The sequence below is a fragment of the Podarcis bocagei genome (genome assembly GCF_964188305.1).
Source record: "Podarcis bocagei genome assembly, chromosome: 18".
Lineage (NCBI taxonomy): Eukaryota > Metazoa > Chordata > Lepidosauria > Squamata > Lacertidae > Podarcis > Podarcis bocagei.
In genome coordinates, this window is record NC_138144.1 from 11,368,771 (window position 1) to 11,391,612 (window position 22,842).

The following is a 22,842-nucleotide window of genomic DNA, read 5'->3' on the forward strand; positions in this document are numbered from 1 at the left end:
CCTTTTGTAGCTGCCTTGTTTAAAACCTTCTGGGTGTCCTGTGATCATATTATAAAGTAGTAGCATTTGTGTTATAAACCAAGCACTTCTAGGAGTGGTTTATTTTTGTTTTTCAAGATGCTTCTTGTCAACAGCAACAAAAATCAGTGTGGGGCAAGCACATTTTTATTCTCAAAGTGTGGCCCAGAGAAACAAGTTTGAGAACCACTAGCATAAGTGGTGCAATTTTGGACCACAAGCCTGGGAGCCGCCTCAAAGCAAAGACCAGGTTATGACAATAAATCGTGCGATTTCTCTGGACAGATGCATCTCCTGCATCAAGAGCCGGGCTAGGGGGTTATGAGGGTGATTTAAGAATAGCTGCTGAAATTCAGAGCCCACACTCCTCAGATAGACTGCTCCTGCTCAGTGAGGTATTGTGAAGAAGAGCGAAGGGAACCATCCCAGCTGTGTATGTGTGTGTTTCCTTCTTGGTAAATATTTCTTCGTTCTGTTTTATAATATATTTAAAGCCAGAGAGAGCAGTTAGAACGGCAGGTGAAAATTAAAAGATGACAAACGAAACTTTGAAAGAGGCCCGGAGAATGAGTGGGCTAAAATAAAAGCATAGGAGGAGCTCTGCTAGATCGGGCCAGCAGCCCAGCTAGTACAGCATCATCTTCTTGCAGTGGCCAAATTGTTGCCTGTGGGAAACCAGCAATCAGGATTGGAACACAAGCCCTCTCCCCTCCTGTGACTCCCAGCGACTGGTATTCAAAAGCAGAGCAAAGCCATCTTGGCCAGTGGCCATCAATAGCTGTCTCCTCCTCCATGGATTTGTGTTATACTCTTCTGAAGCCATCTCCTGTGGGAGGGAGTTCCGCAGTTAACTATGTGCTGTGTGGAGAAGGACTTTGACCTGTTCAGAATCTCCCTTAGATGTCCACAAGTTCTCATGTTCGGAGGGAGAAAAACTTTCCTCTGTCCACTTTCTCCATGTCATGCATAATTTCATTAACTCCTACTCGGCGTTTCTGTAAACTAAATTCACAAAGTCCAACTAAAAGATTCCAGCGTTATCAAGTCTAGTTCCAGATGTGCCAGGCTTGTGACTAGGGTTGTCTTGAAAACGATGGTTCCATTGTACAGTCATACCTTGTCCGCTTCATGTTGTGTCTTTTCGCCTTACATCCCGCGGAAGTACCGGAACGGGTTACTTCCAGGTTTTGCTGCTCGCGCATGTGCAGAAGCGCCAAATCGCGCCGTGTGCCTGTGCAGATGCAGCGCTTTGAGTTGCAGGCATTTCATGTTACGGACAGGCCTCTGGAACGGATCCCGTCCGTAACACGAGGTACCACTGTATCATCTTGGGTTGGTTTGTTTTTAATCCGTGGTTCTCTGCTCCTCTGATTCCCAAATGTGCTTTGCTGTGGTAGGCTGCAAGGGACCAGGTCTGCTGCCCACACCAAGCCTCTCAGCAGACTTTCAACTACTGTTGTTTTCTATTGTATTTTTATGTTGTGAATAGCCCTGAGATCTGTGGATGAGGGGCTGCATGCAAATTCAATTAAGAACCATCATCATCATTATCACCCACTATTTTTTAAAAAAAATACATGCAGGAAAGGAAGCAGAGATGCAACATTTGTTTGTGTCGCTAACTCTTGATGCATTCGCCTCTCTAGGTGTCAGGAAATCTAAATCTCCCTGAGACATGGGAGCCCAGTATACAGGGGTTGCAAAGATTGATTCTCTCTGTGTCTGTCTCTCCCTCCTTCCCGCTTCTTCCTAAGTGGCCCAAAATCATTACAGATTAACAGCTCAGAAAACCTCTGGCCGGCTCTTGCTCAGCAATATTGCTTTCTGCCTCCGTCTCTTTCTCTCCTGTGTTTTGTGTGTCAATTAACAGCCGTCATTTTCCATCGCTAGGAAATGAATCGCCCGCCAGACCCCAGCCAAACTGGGAATTTCGCCCAGGGACAGAAAGGACTACCCTGATGGTTGATGACCGTCCTCAGACCCCTCTCCCAACCCCCACTTGTCACCTAACCATCTGCTTCGGTCAGAATTAACCAATGTCAACAATTAGGTAACAGCCTTGCCTTAATCTCTGCGCTCTGCTCCCCTGTGTCTCTGTGTTAACATTCGAACTAACAAAGGCCAAGACTTTGAAATCCCTCTTTTGATTTTGAGCTTTGAGCTGCCATAAGTCGATCGTTGCTTGGGGGGGGGGGGCTTCAGTTTCCAGGGAATGGGTATAGCTGAATCATTAGAGCTGGGGAGATCAACCTTCCGATTCCTATCTCCCTATAGCCTTTGATTCAGAAGAATGGGGACTAGAAACTTAGCTTCATTTTTAGGGAAAGGGACCAAAGGTGAGTGACAAGAAGGGAGCTGGTCTAATTTCTCTAGGAATGGAGAGTTCCCAAGCTGTCTGGGAGCAACCAAGAAGCCACCGTCCTGCAGAGAGGGTGGTGGTACCAAGAGAGGACCCTTTCCCCCCGAGATCTCAGAGCCCAGGCAGGTTCATTGCAGGGAATAAGGTCTCTCAGATATAGCCTGGCACTAAGCAGGAGAGCACATGAGGTGGGCTGGGGGGGGGGGAGCAATTGCTGGCTGCCAATCTCAGCCGCTGCTCAGCGCCTCCTTCTGCTCCCGCCCTCCTTTGCAGGGAGCAGCCGATCTTCAGCACCAGGGCACACATCTTCCAGATCGACCCGGCCACCAAGAGGAACTGGATCCCCACCAGCAAGCACGCGCTGACCGTCTCCTACTTCTACGATGCCACACGCAACGTCTACCGAATCATCAGTGTGGGAGGCACCAAGGTGAGAGAGGCGGCGAGAGCAGGAGAAAACAAACCCCATTGTAGGCGTGCATTTTGGAAAAGCGCTTTTTTATTTTTAAAAGAGATAATCTATAGAAACAGAGCACAGCCATCATGGCTAGTAACCTTTGATAGCCCTCTCCTCCACGCAATCCTCTTTCGAAGCCAAGTTGTTGGCCGTCACTGTGGCAGGGAGTTCCTCTGTCCAACTCTGCGTTGCACAAAGAAGTGTTTTCTTTCCTCTGCCCTGAGTCTCTCATCCCTTAGCTTCCTTGGGTGTCTGTAAATTCTAGTGTTCTGAGAAAGGGAGGAGAGCTTTGCTCCAGCCACTTTCTCGTGACCTGAGGCCGAAGGAGACCTTAAAAACGCTTGCCTTTCTCAGGCCTTTTGGGAAATGATATATAATGAGTTGAAAAAGGTATTCAGATATACCTTTTCTAAGAAACCAGAGGCCTTTCTTCTGGGCATGGTGGACCGGAAGGTGCCAAAGAAGGACAGAACCTTGTTTATGTATGCAACCACAGCAGCTAGGATTCTTATTGCAAAGTTCTGGAAGACACCAGATTTACCCACACTGGAGGACTGGCAGACGCAGCTCATGGACTACATGGAGCTGGCAGAAATGACCGGCAGAATTCGAGATCTGAGCGAAGAAACAATGGAGGAGGACTGGAAAAAATTTAAGGACTATTTGCAAAAATATTATAAGTTGTTTGAATGTTAAGATTGTGCACGATTAAGAAACGTTATGCTTCTGCAATTTACTTAAGTAAATGATAAAGTAAGTATTGATGGAAAAAAACGAGACAAATTAGAAACAAAATATTATGTTTATTAAGGGTGTTAAAACTAAATTACAAATTATCGAAATTGGTAACATAATAAATTTAAAGGTATAATAAGATGGGAAATAAGATAACAAATTGCTGAACTGGCTAGAATAATGAATGCAATGCTGAGAGGATGCGAGGAGGTCCAAAATCGAACTGTCGAAAGACGTTATGAAAGTTTCTTAACATTTTCTTCTTTTTTTTTCTATTTTTCTTCATATATAAAAAATGTTTCTTGCATGTTGCTATGCAAACAAATCTGTTAACCTATGGAAAGAAACGCAATAAAAAATTTTATTAAAAAAAAACAAAAAAAAACGCTTGCCTTTCTCTGCTCCCCAAAGGCCATCATCAACAGCACCATCACCCCCAACATGACGTTCACCAAGACCTCACAGAAATTCGGCCAGTGGGCCGACAGCAGGGCAAACACCGTCTATGGCCTGGGATTTGCCTCTGAGCAGCACCTCTCCCAGGTAAGAACTCAGGGGCAGGACAAGGAAAGGAAGGAACGGGGTTTATTTTTTTATTAAACTTAACACACAGTGCAAAGCGATGCACTACCCTAATCTCTGAGCAGTGGGAAACTCCAGGGGGTTCCGATTGCTTGACCAGGGCTCAGTGTCGGAAGGAAGGAAGATTGGCAGAGACTGCAGTGTCCTGAGGATATGTGCACATGAGTATGACCTGAGCATTGTGAGGGGGGCTCACAGCATTCGCACCCCAAGAGATCTTCCTTAGTCACAGCTTTGGGTCCAGCACAGAGCAAGCAGCTCTCTGTGTCTCCAGCTTCCGGCTCAGCCCTCACACAACTCTCTGGCTCTTGTTCTCCTACCTAGCAGCTTTGGAAACTTTGGGGAAATGTAATAAAAAATTTAAATTATAAAAAGGAGTTAAAGGGTGCTGTTCAGCTAGCAAGGTTGAAGAGGGCAGGGGCCTCTTTGTGGATCCATTTTACAAATATCCAAGATGGCGGCCGAACCCCTCCGTTTTATTTTCCCTGCTTAGTTTGCAGAGAAGTTTCAGGAGGTGAAGGAAGCTGCTCGCCTGGCAAGGGAGAAGTCGCAGGATAAAACAGAGCTGACCAGCCCAGCCCTCAGTTTGACGTCCCAGCAGGTAAGCAGGCCAGGTGTCCTGTTCCTCCAAAAACCCTGCAGCGGGGGATGGGCCAGTTCACTAGGAATTGAACCGACTCGTTGGGATGGAGACCAGGCAGGGGGAACCTCTGAAAACGAGGCCCAGCAGGGCCCTAATTTGGCCCATGAAATTGTTTTGAGCCTGCCCACCTCTCCCATACCTGACACCAGGTGTGGGGCAGGTGAAGGAACAGGAGAATTGCAGTACCCCGCCAGCTGCTCCTTGGCAGCTCCTCCTGGGTAAAAGGGACAGGCAGGTGGATCTGGGGGGTGGAGGACGCCATGTTCCCGGGTCTGGGCACAGATGGATCAGCAGCCCGTGCGGAGGAGGGAGTGTGAACAGTCCCTTGGCCTGGAGAAGGAGGAGGAGGAGAGAAGGGAAGCTTCGCATTGAGCAGGGAGCGTTTGTTAAAAATAAAGCCACCATTTTAATACTTAGCAATGCTTCTGAAGTGCTATGCAACAGTTCTAGTTGAATTCTGAGCATCCAGTGGCATGGAGTTCCAGAGGAGGAGGAGCATAAAAAAGTTTATGGTGAGGAAGGGAGGGGGTTCTTCTAGGTTTGGATAGCAAGAGAACCACCTGGGATTTTTGGAAGGTTTGGGATTTCCCAGTGTGGCACGGGGACTTGACCCCTCGGAGGGTGTGTTTGTCCGTGCATGAGAGCCCACCTTCCTGGAATGCTACAGGTGGCTCTTGAGGGCACCTGAACTTGGGCTCTGATTCACCTGCCCCCTCCCCATGCTCTCCTGCCCCACAGATCCTCCCCAGCCCCATCATCAGTTCCAATGGACCTGGAGACGACAAGCTCTTCCGCAGCCAGAGCGCCGACATGGAGATGACGACGGAGAGGGAGCGTATCAAGAAGATGCTCTCCGAAGGGTGAGGAGGGTGACGGAGGCGGCTTGGGGAAGGGGCACCCGAACGGTGGCTATTTTATTCCTCACTTACTCCCCAGCAGCTGGGATAGCTCAGTTGGCAAAGCGCAAGACTCTCCGGGTCCCGGGTTTGAGCTGCATCTTGGGCAGAATATTCTTGCCTTGCAGGGGGTTGGACTAGATGGCCCTCGGGGTCCCTTCCAACTCTGTGGCCCTTGGCATCCACCGCTGACCCTCTCTGTCTCCTTCCCAGCTCTGTCTGCGAAGTCCAGTGGGAGGCAGAGTTCTTCACGCTGCAAGACAACAACAACAAGCTGGTGGCCGCATTGAACGAGGCCAATGCCAACGTGGAGCAGTGGAAGAAGCAGCTGGCGGCCTACCAGGAGGAGACGGAGACCCTACGGCAGCGGGTGAGTGGGCGGCCTTGGGGGGGGGGCTTTGGTGTGGGAGCCTGGCTGGGGGGCTGACCGAGACGGCCGCCATCTTGGCAGTGCACCTCACCGCTGTCCTGATCTCAGGGCGCCATGACATTCTGCTCCAGGTGATGGTCTTGGTGGTACAAGGGAAGTTTCAAGGCAAGAGTTTTGCTTAATCTTCCATTATTCCGCTGCTTATATTTCAAATCCTGCCTGCGGCGACTTCATATATGGGGGATAATTGGATAGGTAATCCACCTGTGGTCTCCATTCTTCCTCAGACACATTATGTCCTCTTAATTTGGCAGTCAGTTTTGACATTTCAGCAGAGTCCATCCATTTCATATGCCATTCCTGGCTGTTAACCAGAAGGTTCGTGGTTCGAGCCCAGCCAGCGACGGCTCTGGGCAGGATTGCTGCATTTCAAGGGGTTGGACTAGATGACTCCTGGGTTCCCTTCCAACTCTACAGTTCTATGACACCAATAGGCACTGATTCTATGGGAGTAAGAGGGGCTGTGGTTTTTCTGCGAATAGTAGTAGTCATAATAGTAGTAGTAGTAGTAGTAGTAGTAATAATAATAATAATAATAATAATAATAATAATAATAATAATAATAATTTTATTATTTATACCCCATCCAAATGGCTGGGTTGCCTCAGCCACTCTGGGTGGCTTCCAACAGATATAAAAATATCATATAACATCAAACATTAAAAAGCTTCCCGATACACGGCTGCTTTCAGATGTCTTCTAAATGTTGTATAGTTTTTTATCTCCTTGACATCTGATGGGAGGGTGTTCCACAGGGCAGGTGCCACCACTGAGAAGGCCCTCTGCCTGCTTTCCTGTATCCTCACTTCTCGCAGGGAGGGAACCACCAGAAGGCACTCTGTGTCCAGGCTGAACAATGAGGGTGGAGACGCTCTTTCAGGTCTACAGGGCCGAGGCCATTTAGGGCTTTAAAGGTCAGCACCAACACTTTGAATTGTGCTTGGAAACATAACTGGGAGCCAGTGAAGATCCTTTAGGACCAGAGCTATATGGTCTTCAGGGCGGAAGCCTCTGGACTTTGACCATGCAGCCTCTGTGGGCCCAGGAGACGCTGGCTGCACAGGGGGGGGGGGTAGGATAAGGACCTCTCTAATCCCTCACCCCCCAAAAAGACAGCCTCCTCTGAGCTCAGGTGGTTCGGCAGCATCTCTGCATTTTGGGCGATTGGGTGCTAACAATGACCCCTAGAAGAGGGACAGGACAGAACTGCCCACTGCCCAGCGGAGGCTGAGGGAAGGAGGTGCGCAAGCCCTGGTCAGCAACTCAGTCTCTTCACACAGTAGTTTTGGAGGGTCTTCAAGAGACTCTCTCTTGTTTTATTTGTTGACAATATGGGGCTGAAAGATCATGATGGGGCAGTTTGTATTTCCTCTTCTAGTTTGAGGTTGACCTCTGTGGGATAACTCAGTTCTCAGAGCATGGGACTCTTAATCTCAGGGTTGTGGGTTCGAGCCCCATGTTGGGCAAAAGGCTCCTGCGCTGCAGGGGGTTGGACTAGATGACCCTCGGGGTCCCTTCCAATTCTGCCATTCTATGATTCTACCGGTGCATGGTCTGTGATCTTAATGTTGCCGATATGTGTTGTTTTGACCAACCGGATCACGCCCGGGGTGCAAAGGGTGCTCTCCAGCCTCACCTTGTGCCGTGGCGGCCGGACTGGAATGTGCTGTTGGTGCCGCCTGGGTTCTCTCCCCCCATATATATCATATAGGGCTTTTAACATTTTTAGCAGCCAGCAGGAGACTTTAGTTTGGGCAGCTCCCTCTTTGAGCAACTCACCCCATCGCTCTGCACATAGAGCTCTGGCAGAATCTGCCCCCATTTCCCAGCAGAAGCTGACGCTTTGGGGATAGGTCCCCGCAGAGGATAGTTTAATCAGGATACGCCCCAGACACTCAGAGCTTGGGGGAATCGGCACCAGATCCGCCGCTCATCTCTGGGGAAGTATTTCCATGTGGCAGGAGAGAGAGAGGGAGGCATGCGTGTAATTCCTCTCTCAGAGGTCGTTGTGCACGTCCCTGGCTTCATTGCATGGCGAAAGACGCTCCTTGCTTGCTAATATTAGCTCCCGCCCAAGGTCGTCAGGTGGGGGGGGGGGGAAGTGGCTGGGGAGGGGAAGAGGGAGAGAGGGAGACAGCGCAGCCACCTCTTGTCAAGCCCCCCCCCGCCACTTCAGTCTCTGCAGACAAAGGAGAGGTCACTGCCCCACCCTGACTGGTGCAACTCTGTTTTGCCGGCGGGGGGTGGAGGACGGGGACTGGGAATACACCATGCCCTCTGTCTCTTTCTCTCACCCTCCCACCTCGCTTTTTGGCAATTATCAGCGCATGCATAGCTCCGTTGGTTAGAGCATGGTGTTGATAACGCCAGAGCTGCAGGTTTAATCCCCGAAACTTCTGCAGGCAAAGCACATGTCCTGCCAAAGAACTTCAGCATGGTTCGTTGAAATAAACCAAGGATCTAGCCCTCAAGCTTCTGGCTAAGGGGCTAATTGAACTAGGAGCCTTGTGCCGTCAGACCCAGTGACCCCCCCCCCCCCAGCTCACTGTGCTTTGCATTCGTGGCAGCATCTCTGCTCGGTCTTAGACAGGGGGCCTTCCCTGCCCCACCTGGAGATGATGGAAACTGAACTCAGGACCTTATTTGTGGAAAGCATGGGCTCTGCCGCTGAGCTGCACCCCCTCCTCATTTCTGGGGGGGAGGAAGGGAGTTTGTTCCCCACTCCTCTGATACACACACAAACACACACACATTCCTTCCCCCTCTTTCGAAATGTTAACCATAAAAAACCGAATTTTGTTAGGGCTGCCATATGGCTGGATTTTCCCAGACATTACTGGGGTTTCAAAGGTGGAATTGACATCCGAGGGGACTTTCCAAAAGTTTGCGCTTTGTCCTGGATCTTAGGCAAGTCAACTGAAAAATCGTGCGGGTTTTTGTGTGTGTGTGTTTTCGTAAAAAACAACTCAACAACTTTTGGGGTGTCCTGGTTTTTACTTGTTGAAATATGACAACCCCAGTTTCGCCCGCAAGCACCTCGAACAGGGAAAGGTGAGCTGTCAGCGTTTTAAATAAATCAACTTAAATGGACACACTGGAGCTGAAATTCCTTTGCTGGTGGGGAGAGAAGTGGTGGATTCTGGAGGCAATTCTCTGCAAGGCGGCTTCACTTTCAGGAAATATCAAGGTGATCTCTCCTGCGTTAGTCATACTCTGAGCAGACTCAGTCGCCTGAATGACTCCACCCCATCATTTCCAGTACATCGGTTGTAACGCCACTCTTTGACTGATGTGTGTTTTTAAAATTGCACTTCAGTATTTGGCGGGGGGGGGGGGAGTTAACATTTCCAGCGGATCTTATTGTGTTTATTATTTGTTTTTTGCATGCTGGAGGTTTCGGGAGTCGTGTTTCGAAACCCTGAAGCCTTTTGCAAGGCTAAAAACACAACTGTAATATGGAACGGAAACAAATTTGTGAGAAACAAATTCGGGAAAGCCCAAACACCCCTCGAAAAACAACAGGCCACACTAAAAGCCCTGCTCTGAGTTACTGCGGGGGGGGGGGCACGCCTAACATTTTGGGGGCTTGAAAGAGAAACCTCCATGCAGAACAAAGCGACCTACTGGCTATGTGGAATGTCAGAAGAGTCGGGCGGCTGGATCTGGCCAAGGGGGCCCAGCTAAGCCCAGGATCCTGTTCTCACAGTGGCCGGCCAACTGCCCCACAGGGAAGCCCCCAAACAGGACATGAACCCCCAAACAGAACCGAAATGTCAGGATCATGGTCTTTTCTTCTGATCCTGCAAGATCACCCTTGCCTCCTTCAGCTTGTCACCATAGCCATGAGGGCTAGAATCTTCCTTTCCTCAAACGTCTGAGGTTCCAGATTTGTCCCTGGGATCTCGCTCTCTTCCACCACCACCTTTCCAAAACAGCAGCTGCAGGCTTGAAGAATGCACTTCTAAAAATGTAACCCTCCGTCTTGATGAATAATTGACATTCCCTCTCTCTCCAGCTGACCCCGTTCTGCAGGCAGCGGCATTCGGAAGAGAGGCGGTGCCTGGCTACCTCTCTGATGGGTTGTTGTGGTTGTGGGGGTTTTGCAACGATGCCTAGGGCTGCCGGCACAGCTTCCAGCAACTCAGGCTTGAGGATCCGGCCCTGTCGCTGGACGCTTTTGCATCAGCTGGCCTGGCTTTGTGAGGAGGGGCAGGAGGAGGAGGGAGGACACCCGAAGTCGCCTCCTTTGTGCTGGGAGAAAGGGCGCATCGAAGCATGGCTTCCGTCTCAGGAACATGGGCAGCTGTCTTGGAGCCAGGCCAGCGCCCCATCTAGCTCAATATTGCTGCTCCAATGCATACGCTCTCCTGATTGGCAAAAGGCCTTGTCTTTCGGAAGACGGCTTTGGTTGCGTAAGACCCCCCACAAATTGGCTATAATTGATCAAAGGCGATTGATGGCTGCTAGACATGATGGCTGAGCTCTGCCTGGTAATCTTTGGGGATATGGTGGTGCCCTGAGCGAGGCTGGAATTTAGCACCCATAAGTGGATCTTCTCGATATGGGTCTTCTCAACTGTGCGCCATTCACCTGCAGCAACGACCTTTTGGGATATGATCTATAATGAAATCAATAAACAGATTAAAGTGATTTTTCCAAGAGGCCAGAATCCTTCCTCCTGGGGATCCTAGACAGCAAAATCCCAAAGGAAGCCTCGGCTCCAGGGACAACGATTCTCTGTGCCCAGAAAAGGAAGGAGGAGAGAACCCCCTCAAAGGAAGAATGGCGGATGAAAACATTGGAATATGCAGAGATGGCAAAAGTGACAGCACTGATAAAAGATAAAAATTTAGAACCGTTTAAAGAAGACTGGAAACTTTATCTAGTCTATCTAAAAGTTATTTCCCATATGCAAAGTGTGGGGTGAAGTACAAAAAAAACCAGCAGAACATATTAAGGAACATGTTAGAGAGGATGAAATTAGATAAGACGGAAACTTAAAATGCAATATATGTAATTTGAGTTATAAACATTGATGTTGGGTGAGCGGGAAGTCACTAGTTTGGTTGAATTGGAATATAATTGTTGAGTAACAAATGTAACTTTCTATATGGAAAAAAGAATAAAATATTATTATAGAAGGGGGGGAAACCACCAAACACCCCCAACAGCGACAAGTTTTACAATTTACGGTGGGGCTGGTGAACTTCTGACCTTCTGGATGTTGCTGAACTACATCTCCCAGCAAGCTCAGCGGTCATGGCTGATGGGAGTTGTAGTCCAATCACACCCAGAGGGCCAAAGGGGCTTACCCTGCTTATGCCTTACAGACAATCACCCTCCTAGTCCGTCAAAGAAGTTTTTGCCTAGCCCAAAAAAGGATGTTGGGGAAGGCATAACTGCTGAAAGTGTAAACAGGCAGATGGATCTTTTCTCCACCATTTGTGAGGAAGTGAGGGCTTTGCGGGAAATGATGTATAATGAGATAAAAAAGCTGTTTAAAGTGATTAAACACCCCCCCACCCCACCGGAAGCCTTGTTCTTAGGAATTATAGGGACAGAAGTTTTAAAAAAACATGATTTGGTTCTTTATGTATGTAACACCAGCAGCTAGGATTCTCTCTGCACAAAAATGGAAGGAGGCAGAAGTTCCCACCAAAGAAGAATGAATAAGTAAGGTGACGAACTACGTGGAATTGGTAATGTTGACAGCCAAAGTAAGAGACTCTGACAGTGACAGTTTTCTTGGAAGAATGGACGTCCTTTTCGGACTATTTAGGGAAATAGTATAGTTTGGTGAACTCGCGAGCTGGATTAAAAATATGAGCAACGGAAGGAATTTGAGAGAACAGCATTGATGAGTTATTGGTATAAGACATTGAAGGCATTGTGCAGTGGGGGGAAAGTAAAACACCACGGAAAATGGGCCGGGAAGTCTGGAAAAGACCAACTTATTATGTATTGAAGTATGTATGTTAAACTTTTGAAAAGTGAATAGAAATTATTATTTTTAAAAACGATGTCAGGGAAGGTGCCAGGGGGGCCTGGCAGAGTACTGTATGGAGAAGAGGTGGGGCCCCGTGTGTGGGGCACCCCCTAAGCCAGGCTCCTGCCCTCGGGTGCGATGGAGGGCTCTGCTGGCGCCAGGCCTTGGGGAGCTGGGGTGCTGTCTCTCCCTTTGTCTCTGCTGCCCCTCAACCTGTCCGTTCTCTCATCCTCTTCCTCAGGTGGCCGAGCTGGAAGCCCAGAGAGGCCACGAATCCTCAGGGGAGGCCAAGGAGGAGTCCAGCCCAGCCCTGGAAGAACTGGAGCAGTTGGTGAAAGCCAGGGACGAGGTGAGGGGCCGCTGTCGCCCTCCTGGGGGCTCAGAGGCAAAGCTTACAATATCAGACGGTGGCTTCCTGCCGTGGCTTTTCCCATAAATTTTCATCAACACAAAGAAGCCTTGCTGTATTCAGTTCTTTCATATTTGTTCTTGGTACCTTACTCTCTCTCTTTTTTAACATAATTTTTATTGAGTTTTCCATATTTCACTACATTTTCATTACATAAATCCATAACTTGCTCAAACAAAGCATTGACCTCATTCCCTTCCTCTTTCTGACTTCCAAACATCTTTTACAAATTCTTCGCATTTCTATAGCCGCTTTTTTAACCTTATATCTTCTTTTGACATTCACCTCCTTATATGTAAATCAGCTCCTTATTTTCACATTACGAAACATTTCAACTCAAACCTGTTTACAATTTTCTTTCATATTAAATATAAATTTGCTCCAGTCCTTTTGAAACAGTTCGTCATGCCAATTCCGGATCTTGGTACCTTACTCTCATTTTGAAAAGATATCTTCCCACATTCTGCAAATAAAAATAAACAAATTTTGATGCTATGCCATATTACACAGAAATGTTTAAATGCTTCTTAGCTGTCCTGGAATCCTCCTGCCACACCAGGGTGGCAACATACTTCATCCTTTGAGAGCCACCGTGTCTCATGGTTGGATGAGACATCGGGACAGTCTCTCAAATCCCTTTTGCACACTCCCTCTCGACTGGGCACAGGGCTGCCCCTGTTGCCCCAACAGACCAACACCCCCCTCTCTTTCACACCCCCCCCGTGACAGATTAGCTGGAGTTCCCCCATCCCTCCTGGCCCTGCCAGCCCTGCTCCCTCCTCCATCGCTCTCCTTTCCACACCAGCAGCTTGCAGGAGCCCACACACCACCTCTGCTCTTGCTGGGGCGCCAATTAAATTAACAGTTTAAAGCAGAGGTTTAATTACAGGGCAGGCGCCTGCTCTAGACGCAGATCCGCCTTTCCGAGAATGCTGCGCAAGGCAGAAACTCGTGCCACGACTCATAGCTCTAAGAATTAGCATTTCTGTAGAGCAGGGAGTGGGCTAAGCTGCAGCCTCTTAGGATCTGGGGGGGGCTTTGTTGCAATTCGCTAGGTGCCTGAGGTGTCCCCCGGGCAGTGCTGTGGTTCAGCCCTGTGGACGTAAATGAAGGAGCGAGAGTTCCTCTGAGCATGTGCTGAGCCCCGGGATTTGAGACTAGATTAATATTTTATTAGAAGAATTTCATTTATAAAAAAGAGAGAGTGAGAAAAAAAGAATGAAAAAAGTGGACGACAAAGAAAAAACACTGTTACATTACCATACCTTAATATACAGATGTGTATATTCTTATTATGCCAATACATCAAACTCATGAGTAGGCATTGGGGAGAAATTGGGGTTGTCCGTCAAAAAAAGGGGGGAAAGTTCCTGTACCTCTTTTTCTAGAAAAAAAAGCACTGGCGTCAAGTATTCCTAAAAAGGCATGGTCAGAATAGCACACAATGGGGGTTGTATTAGGGAAAATAGGTTATTGCCTGCAGAAATGTGACTATCCAGAGGGGCAGGTGCATTAATTGCCTCTGTGCTCCTGGCATCGGCCCTCTGAGTTGGCTCATTGCTGCCTGGGGCGGTTGGGAGTTGTAGTCTAAGCCACCCAGAGGGGGCCAGGTTGGCGACTGGGCTCATTTAGCCTCCCAGCCATTGCATTCTGCAAGGGGGTGGAAAGCTGGTCAGAATGTATCCCTTTTCATTTTAATACAGTCATACCTCGGGTTACAGAGGCTTCAGGTTGCATTTTTTTGGGTTATGGACCGCCGAAACCCGGAAGTACCGGAACGGGTTACTTCCAGGTTTCAGCAGTCGCGCATGCGCAGAAGCACTAAATCACGCTTTGCGCAGAAGCGCCGAATTGCAACCCGCATGTGCTCAGATGCGCCGCTGTGGATTGCGAACGTGCATCCTGCATGGATCACGTTCGCAACCCGAGTGTCCACTGTAGTTTTGAAAGCTGCAACCAAACCACGTTTTGCAAAACAAATAATGGGGTTGGTGGGAGGGCTGCCTGACCAAGGCTGTGGACACATATCCTCCAACATCTCCCCAATGGAAAGAAGGATGTCCTATTCAGCAACAACACCCTGCCCATGTGACTAGGTTGCACCAGCCACTCTAGGCAGCTTCCAACATATATAAAAGCACAAGAAAACATGAAACGTTAAAAAAAAATATCCCTATCGAGGGCTGCCTTTGGATGTCTTCTAAAGGTGTATACTAACTTATCTCCTTGGCTTGGGGGTTGCATAGCAGTCCAATATTTCTCCACCAAAAAGAGGGACGTTCTAAGGAAAAGCGGGATGTTCCAGTATCAAATCAGAAACTGGGACAGCTTTTGTAAATCTGGGACTGTCCCTGGAAAATAGGGACACTGGGAGGGCCTCCAAACATATCACATGTAAAGCTTGTGACTCCCCTTTTCCCAGAGAATCCTGGGAACTGTAGTTTACTAATGGTGCTTGGGGTGTAGCTTTGTTAGCAGTAAACTACAGTTCCCAGGATTGTGGGGGGAGCCGTGCTCTTTAAAGGTATAGTTCTCTCTTTTGTTTCGTAGAATCGTAGCATTGCAGACTAGGAAGGGCCAAAAGGAACGTTCTTCCATTCCTGTTTGTGTTTTTTTTTAAACAACCCAGGAACTACGGCAGCTAAAGGGGCAGAAAGGAGGAAGCTGGGAGACGGATGAAGAGTGTGAGGACACCCGCCAGAAGGTGCAGGTAATGGGGGCAGGAGGGGGGGATTAGGGGCAGCTGCAATGGTGACTCGGCCAAATCCAGCTTTTCCCCAACACCATTTGCTCCCAATTAAAAGCATTGGTTTGCCACCCCCTAAGTGACTTAGGCCTGCCTGTCAATTCCTGTAAGAACAATTGTTTTATTATTTGTACCCCACCTTCCTGACTGGGTTGCCCCAGCTGCTCTGAAACATCAAAACATTAAAAACTCCCCTATACAGGGCTGCCTTCAGATGTCTTCTAAAGCTTGTATACTTCTTTATCTCCTTGACATCTGATGGAAGGGCGTTCCACAGGGCAGGTGCCAGCACCAAGAAGGCCCTCTGCCTGGTTCCCTGTAACCTCATTTCTCACAGGGAGGGAACCCCCAGAAGACCCTTGGAGCTGGGCCTCCGTGTCTGGGCTGGATGATGGGGGGTGGAGATGCTCCTTCGGGTATACAGGGCCGAGTCTATTTAGGGCTTTGAAGGTCAGCACCAACACTTTGATTTGTGCTTGGAAAGGTAAAGGGACCCCTGATTGTTAAGTCCAGTCGCAGACGACTCTGGGGTTGCGGCGCTCATCTCACTTTACTGGCCGAGGGAGCCAGCGTTTGTCCGCACACAGCTTCCAGGTCATGTGGCCAGCATGACTAAGCCACTTCTGGCGAACCAAAGCAGTGCACAGAAATGCTGTTTACCTTCCCGCTGGAGTGGTACCTATTTATCTACTTGCACTTTGATGTGCTTTCAAACTGCTAGGTGGGCAGGAGCAGGGACCGAGCAATGGGAGCTCACCCCGCTGCGGGGATTCGAACCGCCGACCTTCTGATAGGCAATCCCTAGGCTCAGTGGTTTAGACCACAGCGCCACCTGCGTCCCTAGCTTGGAAAAGTACTGGGAGCCAATGTAGGTCTTTCAGGACCGCTGTTATGTGGTCTCGGCAGCTGCTCCCAGCCACCAGTCTAGCTGCCACATTCTGGATAAGTTGTAGTTTCTGAGTCACCTTCAAAGGAAGCCCCACGTAGAGCGCATTGCAGTAGTCCAAGCGGGAGATAACTAGAGCATGCACCACTCTGGCAAGACAGTCTGCAGGCAGATAGGGTCTCAGCCTGCGTACCAGATGGAGCTGGTAGACAGCTGCCCTGGACACAGATTTGACCTGCGCCTCCATGGTCCAAAATCACTCCCAGGCTGCGGACCTGGTGTTTCACACTGACCCCATTCAGGACCACCCCCACCCACCCCCTGTCACCCTGAAATAGCACTTCTGTCTTGTCAGGATTCAGCCTCAATCCATTTCAGCCATCCATCTTCCAACCACCTCTAGGCACTCACACAAGACCCCCTGCAAAAGAAACATGGATTGAACATTTCTGGGGAACTGAGAGATGGTCTGTGGTCAACCCAGGTGCTCCTCTTCCCTGGGGGGTGATGGTCCTGGGGCAGCCAGCAGGAGGGTCCCTCATGACCACAGGGACCCTGAGGTCATTCTCCTCTCCCCCTTTTTCTCGCCAGGACTTGGAGAGGCGCAACACAGACTTGGAGCGGCGCCTTCGCCTGGCTGAGCAGTCTCTGTCGGAGACGCTTTCTGAGCGGGAGAAGATGTACCACGAAGTGGCCAAGGTGGCGGAAATCATGGACATGAAGATCTTCGAGCTGAGCGAGCTGCGGCAGGACTTGGCCAAGCTGGTGGAGAGCAACTGAGCCTGGCCAGAGGTGGGGAGGCTGCCCCGATGGGTCTCCTCCTGGCGGAAGCGGACAGGCGACGTGGCTCTGAAGTGGGTAGCTGGTGGGGCACATTTTTGGTCCTCCAGAAATGCTCCTCCAAGAGGATGCTGGACATCATGGAATCGTAGAGTTGGAAGGGAGCCTGAGGATCATCTAGTCCAACCCCCTGCAAGGCAGGAATAGGCAGCTGTCCCATAAGGGGATTGAACCTGCAGCCTTGGCGTTCTCAGCACCAGGCTCTCACCAGCTGAGCTATCCTGGCTGACACCTTCAGGCTTCTTTTTCCTGGCCTTAGTTCCCTTTCGGATGCTTCCATTTCTACAGACCCAGTTATCCTTTTTCTAGCCAAGTTAGTACGGTGGTTCCCCCCTGCCTTCCCTGATCCAGTAGGTTTTTGATAGAGAACTCTTCTCCCCCCTCCCCCCCCCCGCCAGCCTTACCAGAACCAGCGGCTGATTCAAAAACCTTTCTTGTAATCCTCCTGGTTGAGTCTTTTTAACAAGCTTGCTTTTTATAGATTATCAGAGACTTCCCCCTCAACCCCCCCCCCCCAGAGGGAACCTTGACTCTCTTCCTGGAAGTAAATGGGGCTATTTTCTTCTCTCCGCCCCCCACTCTCCTCCCAACAACACCCTCCTTCCATTGTACGTTTGGTTTTCTTTTCAAAGCGAGGAGTGACTTTGTCTTAGTGGGGTAATGCGAACGTGGGAATGAATAGTCAGCTTGGGAAAGCTGGCAGGGGAAACTGGGGTGTGTGCGGGGGGGGAGTGGGGGGTGCTAATGTCAGAGGGGAAAAGGCTATTTCCAGGGGGCCGGTGGGAGAGGGGCAGCAAGCCAAGCCAGCTGCCAATCTGGCAGGTTGCCCAGTTCTGCAAATATTGTGCGAAACCAAGAACCTGACCCTCTCCTGGTTTGAGAAGGAAGTGCAGCTTGCTCAAGGCGTATTCCAAGAAGTCAGGCAGGGGGTGTGACCCATTGGCAGGAACGTAGGTCCTTGTCTGCTTTGCTAGCCCAAAGGTGATGGGACCTCTGGCCCATGAACCGAAAATATTATTATTATTATTATTTGCAGCGCTTTTCTTCTAGAAAAAAAAGGTGCCGGTACTCACTATGAAGTTCTTACACTAAGTGCCACATTTTTAACCAGTGATTTTCTTCTAAGAAAACAAGTGCCGGTACTGCGTACCCAGGAGTACCCCGTGGGGGGGGGGAAGAGCACTGATTATTGGTTAAATTTGTATGCCACCCTATATACCTGCAGGTTTCAGGGTGGTTCACAAGATAAAAACACAAAATGCATTTTAAAAACCCCAACACATTTTAAAAGGGCATTGGGTGTCAATCAGCCAAAGACCTGGTTGAAGACAAACGTTTTCACCCGGCACCTAAAGGTGTATAATGAAGGCGCCAGGCAAACCTCCTTGCGGAGAACATCCCACAAAAAGGGAGCCACTGCAGAAAAGGCCCTCTTCTTGTGTTGCCACCCTCCGGACCTCTTGAGGAGGCACAGGGAGAGAGGCCTCAGAGAATGATTGCAGGGTTTGGTACGTTCATATGGTCCACAGGGCTACAATGTGGTTCCCCAACCTGTGCCCACTGCTGCACACCTGACGATGGCAGTGCCAGCCTGCTCCATTGCAATTTTCAATTTGCATGTCTCCATTAGGTTTCAACCACACCCAGACTTCAGAGGCGCTTGCCGTACCTGCCAATCCAGTTACTGCAAGCGCTTTTGAAGGCGCTCTCTCTGCACCAGTCAGCTGATGGGTTGTCCTGGTGTCCACTGGGAAATGGATCTACAAAAGAGGAGAATGTTGGAGCAGTTTGCCTCGCATTTGAGCTGCGGCTGGAAGGAAGGAACAAATCAGCGCTCTACAGCCAAATCCCTCTCTTTCTGCCGGGCCCTTTCTTGCCATGGGGCAGAGTGAGGTGGCAGCCGCAGGCAGTGGGCACAGCTGGGTGTGTGCCGAGCTGCCCTTGCCTTGCACCTGCTAAGCTAGGGGGCTGCCCCATTACCTGCGCTCAAAGAGTCAACTGAACACATGGAATTTGGAGGGAAGGGGGCTAATGCTGGCCTAGCGCATCCAAGACGTACAGAATTAATATGTCCAGGGTTAGCCAAAGCTCAGTGCCAGTTTTGCTTCTCCTATTTTATTTTAGTGGTTAAAAAGGAGAGGAAAAGTTGGGACAATGGCCTGGGAATTTGCCATGCAGCTGCCTTCACTAGGCAGACTGATACACACACCCCATGTGAAATTTGGCGAATTTGAAAACTCCACTCTCATTTAAGGTTCTAGTCCTCCTGACTTTGAAGAACCCAAGAAGAGACCATGCTTCCGGGAGGCTCAGATAGAGGCCCTTGAGACTTGCTTGTTTTCTCTGAGCATCCAGGTACGCTGCCTCCATTTGTCTTGCCATACCTATTGTACAGCGACAGGGCTATTTCCCACAAACCTGCGCTTTTCTTGAAGTTCTAAACCTCCCCCCCAAAAAAACAAGATGAAAACATGGCCCTAATTGGTTTTGGAAATCTGATTATTTGTTGCATGAAGACGAAAGCTTGGACAGATTTGGGCAATGCCCAGTGGAAGCTCTAGAAACAGGTGATGCTGAAGGGGAGGACGGGTGGGTGGGGGTTGAGCTGGAATTATTTAGAGTGGGGCTACAACCCCTCCGTATTTAGCCAAAGCAGATTATTGTTGTGTCTCTCTAAGACTAAGTAGACAAGAGTTTTAGCCTGGTGACGAATTCAGAATGTCCCCGTGTTGCAGAAAGAATGTATTCAAGCAAACCTGTGGATTGTGGCTGTGTATAAGTGACCTGATGATTGTCGGGTTTTACTGGAGGTGTTCAATAAGACAAAGCAGTGGTGGAACTATGACCCTGGGTGTTTCTCTCCCCTTGCCTTTCTCTTTCCCTCCTCTTTAATTGGGAACTTAATTGTGAATGGGGCTTGGCAGCCTCAGCCAAATCCACCAGGCTGCTCTTGATCTCGCGGCCACCCACTCCTGGGCTGCTCAAGGTTGACCAGGTTCCAGCCGGAATCCGTTTCAAAGCTCAGTTGCGAAATAGTGCAAGATCTTTCTGGGTGCTTTCTTTTTCCGCCACTCTGCCATGGAGGGAGAGGGCAGTCTCCCAGGCTGTGCCTCCGCGGCTGGAGGCATCCATGCTTCTGAGTCCCAGTTGCCGGTCCCAGATGTCCATCCAACTTCTGTTTGAAAACCTCCAATGAAGGAGAGTCCACCAACTTCTGAGGTCATGGAATCGTAGACTTGGAAGGGACCCCGAGGGTCATCTAGTCCAACCCCCCTGCAATGCAGGGATCTCATCTCAAGCATCCCTGACAGATGGCCATCCAACCTCTGCTTAAAAACCGCCAAGGAAAGAGAGCTCATCACCTCTTGTGGGAGTCTTCCACTGTCAAACAGCTCTCACTGTCAGAAAGTTCTTCCTGATGTTTAGTCAGAATTTCCTTTCTTGTAACTTGAAGCTATGGGTTCGAGTCCTACCCTCCAGAGCAGAGGAAAACAAGGTGGCTCCTTCTTCCATGTGACAGCCCTTAAGATGTTTGAAGATGGCTCTTCTGTCTCCTCTCAGTCTCCTCTTTTTCAGGTTAAACATACCCAGCTCCTTCAACCGTTCCTCATAAAGCTTAGTTTCCAGAGCCTTGGTCATCTCATTTGCCGCCCTCTGCACACGCTCTGGCTTAGGGGTTCTGTGGCACAAGCTGAATCCTTCCATCGAGCACTGGGGGGCGGTAAGGAAATTTTACCATCAAGAAAGATGCATGTTCAAATATATAAAAGGATGTCACATAGAGGAGGGAGAAAGGTTGTTTTCTGCTGCTCCAGAGAAGCGGACACGGAGCAATGGATCCAAACTACAAGAAAGAAGATTCCACCTAAACATTAGGAAGAACTTCCTGACAGTCAGAGCTGTTTGACAGTGGAATTTGCTGCCAAGGAGTGTGGTGGAGTCTCCTACTTTGGAGGTCTTTAAGCAGAGGCTTGACAACCATATGTCAGGAGTGCTCTGATGGTGTTTCCTGCTTGGCAGGGGGTTGGACTCGATGGCCCTTGTGGTCTCTTCCAACTCTAGGATTCTATGATTAGTGGGCGGTAGGTATAAAAAGGTTGGCTACCCCTGTTCTAGCTTGTCAACATCCTTCAACTGTGGTGCCCAGAATTGGAGGCGCTGTTCCAGTGGTCTGACCAAGGCAGAATAGAGTGGGACAGGGACTTCCCTTGTGCTCAGGGGTGTAACCTGGTCAGGTGGCTCCATTTTAGAATCATAGAATCATAGAATCCTAGAGTTGGAAGAGACCACAAGGGCCATCGAGTCCAACCCCCTGCCAAGCAGGAAACACCATCAGAGCACTCCTGACATATGGTTGTCAAGCCTCTGCTTAAAGACCTCCAAAGTAGGAGACTCCACCACACTCCTTGGCAGCAAATTCCACTGTCAAACAGCTCTTACTGTCAGGAAGTTCTTCCTCATGTTTAGGTGGAATCTTCTTTCTTGTAGTTTGGATCCATTGCTCCGTGTCCGCTTCTCTGGAGCAGCAGAGAAAGTAAAATGGAGGGAGAAAGACTACAAAGGGGGGGGGTCTGGCCTTTCCAGGAATGCCTTTCCTTTTCCCTTGCGCCCCATGAATCATCTCCCTCCCCCACAGTTGTGCTTTTGAAAGCGAGGAGATGCTTTGAAGCCCAATTTTGCCACCCATTTGTGCCCAGGACCCAAGTGCTGGTGTGGTGGCTGCAGTGTGGGACTAAGACCTGAGTTCAAGCTCACTGGGTGATCTTGGGAGCTAGTCACTGCCTCTCTCAGCCTGGCCTCCCTTGCAGGATGAGTGTATCAGAATTGTAGAGTTGAAAAGGACCCTGAGGATCATCACTCCAACTTTGTGCAATTCAGAAATATGCAGCTGTCCCATACAGGAATCAAACCTGCAACCTTGACGTGTGGGGAGAGAGGAGGACTATGGATCTCATTCACCTCCTCAGAGGAAAAGTGCGGGAGATATATACATATATATATATATATAGAGAGAGAGAGAGCGGCCTCATGAGAGCGATGTCCTCTGGGCCTGCTTTGCCATGGGAGCCGTTCCCCAGAAAATTCTCCATTTTTTTCTCTCCATTGCCGCTGCCCCTCCCCCCCGTCCCTCCTTCATGTCTGACAAAGTGGGGGTGCAAAGAGTGAGGTGTGGGGCTTCAGGGACCCCCGTCGGGCAACGAGCCTGCCAGCTGCAGCAAGCGGGGGAAGAGGAGGAATCTGCTGAGAAAGCGGGTGGCTTAATGTTTGACAGGCGCAGCCGGCAGGCAAGAGCCGCAGAGGCCGAGGGATTGACGTGTCCCCAGGGGATGGGTGCCAGTCAGATCTGAAACTCCTGTTTAGAGATGGGGGGGCAGTGAAGAAAGAGAGACCCGCTGTCTCCAAAGCGGGTGCCTTTGGCCCAAGCCAACCCACCGAATGGCTGCTTGCTGCATAGAGATGCCAGACCTATAGAGTTGGGGGGGGGGGACGCCAGCTGGGCTGACACCTTAATTCAGAGTGGGAGCCTCTACGGTTGGAGACCCAATATCTGGAAACCGCAGGAGGGGGGAGAGTTGCTCTTGGGCCGGGGTCTTGCTTGCGGGTTTCTCATCTGGGCATCTCTCTGGCACAGACTCTCCCCGCTCACTCCACCCTGTCGCCCTTTCAGCTTCCAGCCCCTCCTCTTCCCAGGCTTCTCCCTCTGGCCACTCATCTCCACCCCCCCCCCTCGGGCTCTGAGCCTCCTTCCCTGGGGGGGTCCCCAGCTGGTTCCTCCCACCTCCTCTGCTCCCCCCACCAGTCCAGGGCACCAATCCAGCCCCTTGCGAAACTACGGAATCCCCCCTCCCACACCC

General features: G+C 49.9%; 1 protein-coding gene across 3 annotated transcripts in view; it reads left to right on the forward strand.

Annotated features, from left to right (window-relative positions):
* Positions 1-19,826, forward strand: part of HOMER3 (homer scaffold protein 3) — a 37,350-nt gene extending 17,524 nt beyond the window's left edge. Inside the window, exons 3-11 of one of the 3 annotated variants that reach the window (XM_081177971.1) lie at positions 1,909-2,068; positions 2,651-2,807; positions 3,981-4,112; positions 4,645-4,752; positions 5,533-5,654; positions 5,904-6,060; positions 12,348-12,455; positions 15,145-15,225; positions 16,739-19,826. In XM_081177971.1, the coding sequence (XP_081034097.1) occupies positions 2,055-2,068; positions 2,651-2,807; positions 3,981-4,112; positions 4,645-4,752; positions 5,533-5,654; positions 5,904-6,060; positions 12,348-12,455; positions 15,145-15,225; positions 16,739-16,927 (1,068 nt within the window). In that variant the 5' untranslated portion in view covers positions 1,909-2,054 and the 3' untranslated portion in view covers positions 16,928-19,826. The remainder of the gene's footprint in view (positions 1-1,908; positions 2,069-2,650; positions 2,808-3,980; positions 4,113-4,644; positions 4,753-5,532; positions 5,655-5,903; positions 6,061-12,347; positions 12,456-15,144; positions 15,226-16,738) is intronic. The other 2 variants (XM_081177972.1, XM_081177973.1) reach the window with 2 other exon arrangements.
* Positions 19,827-22,842: the final 3,016 nt, after the last annotated feature.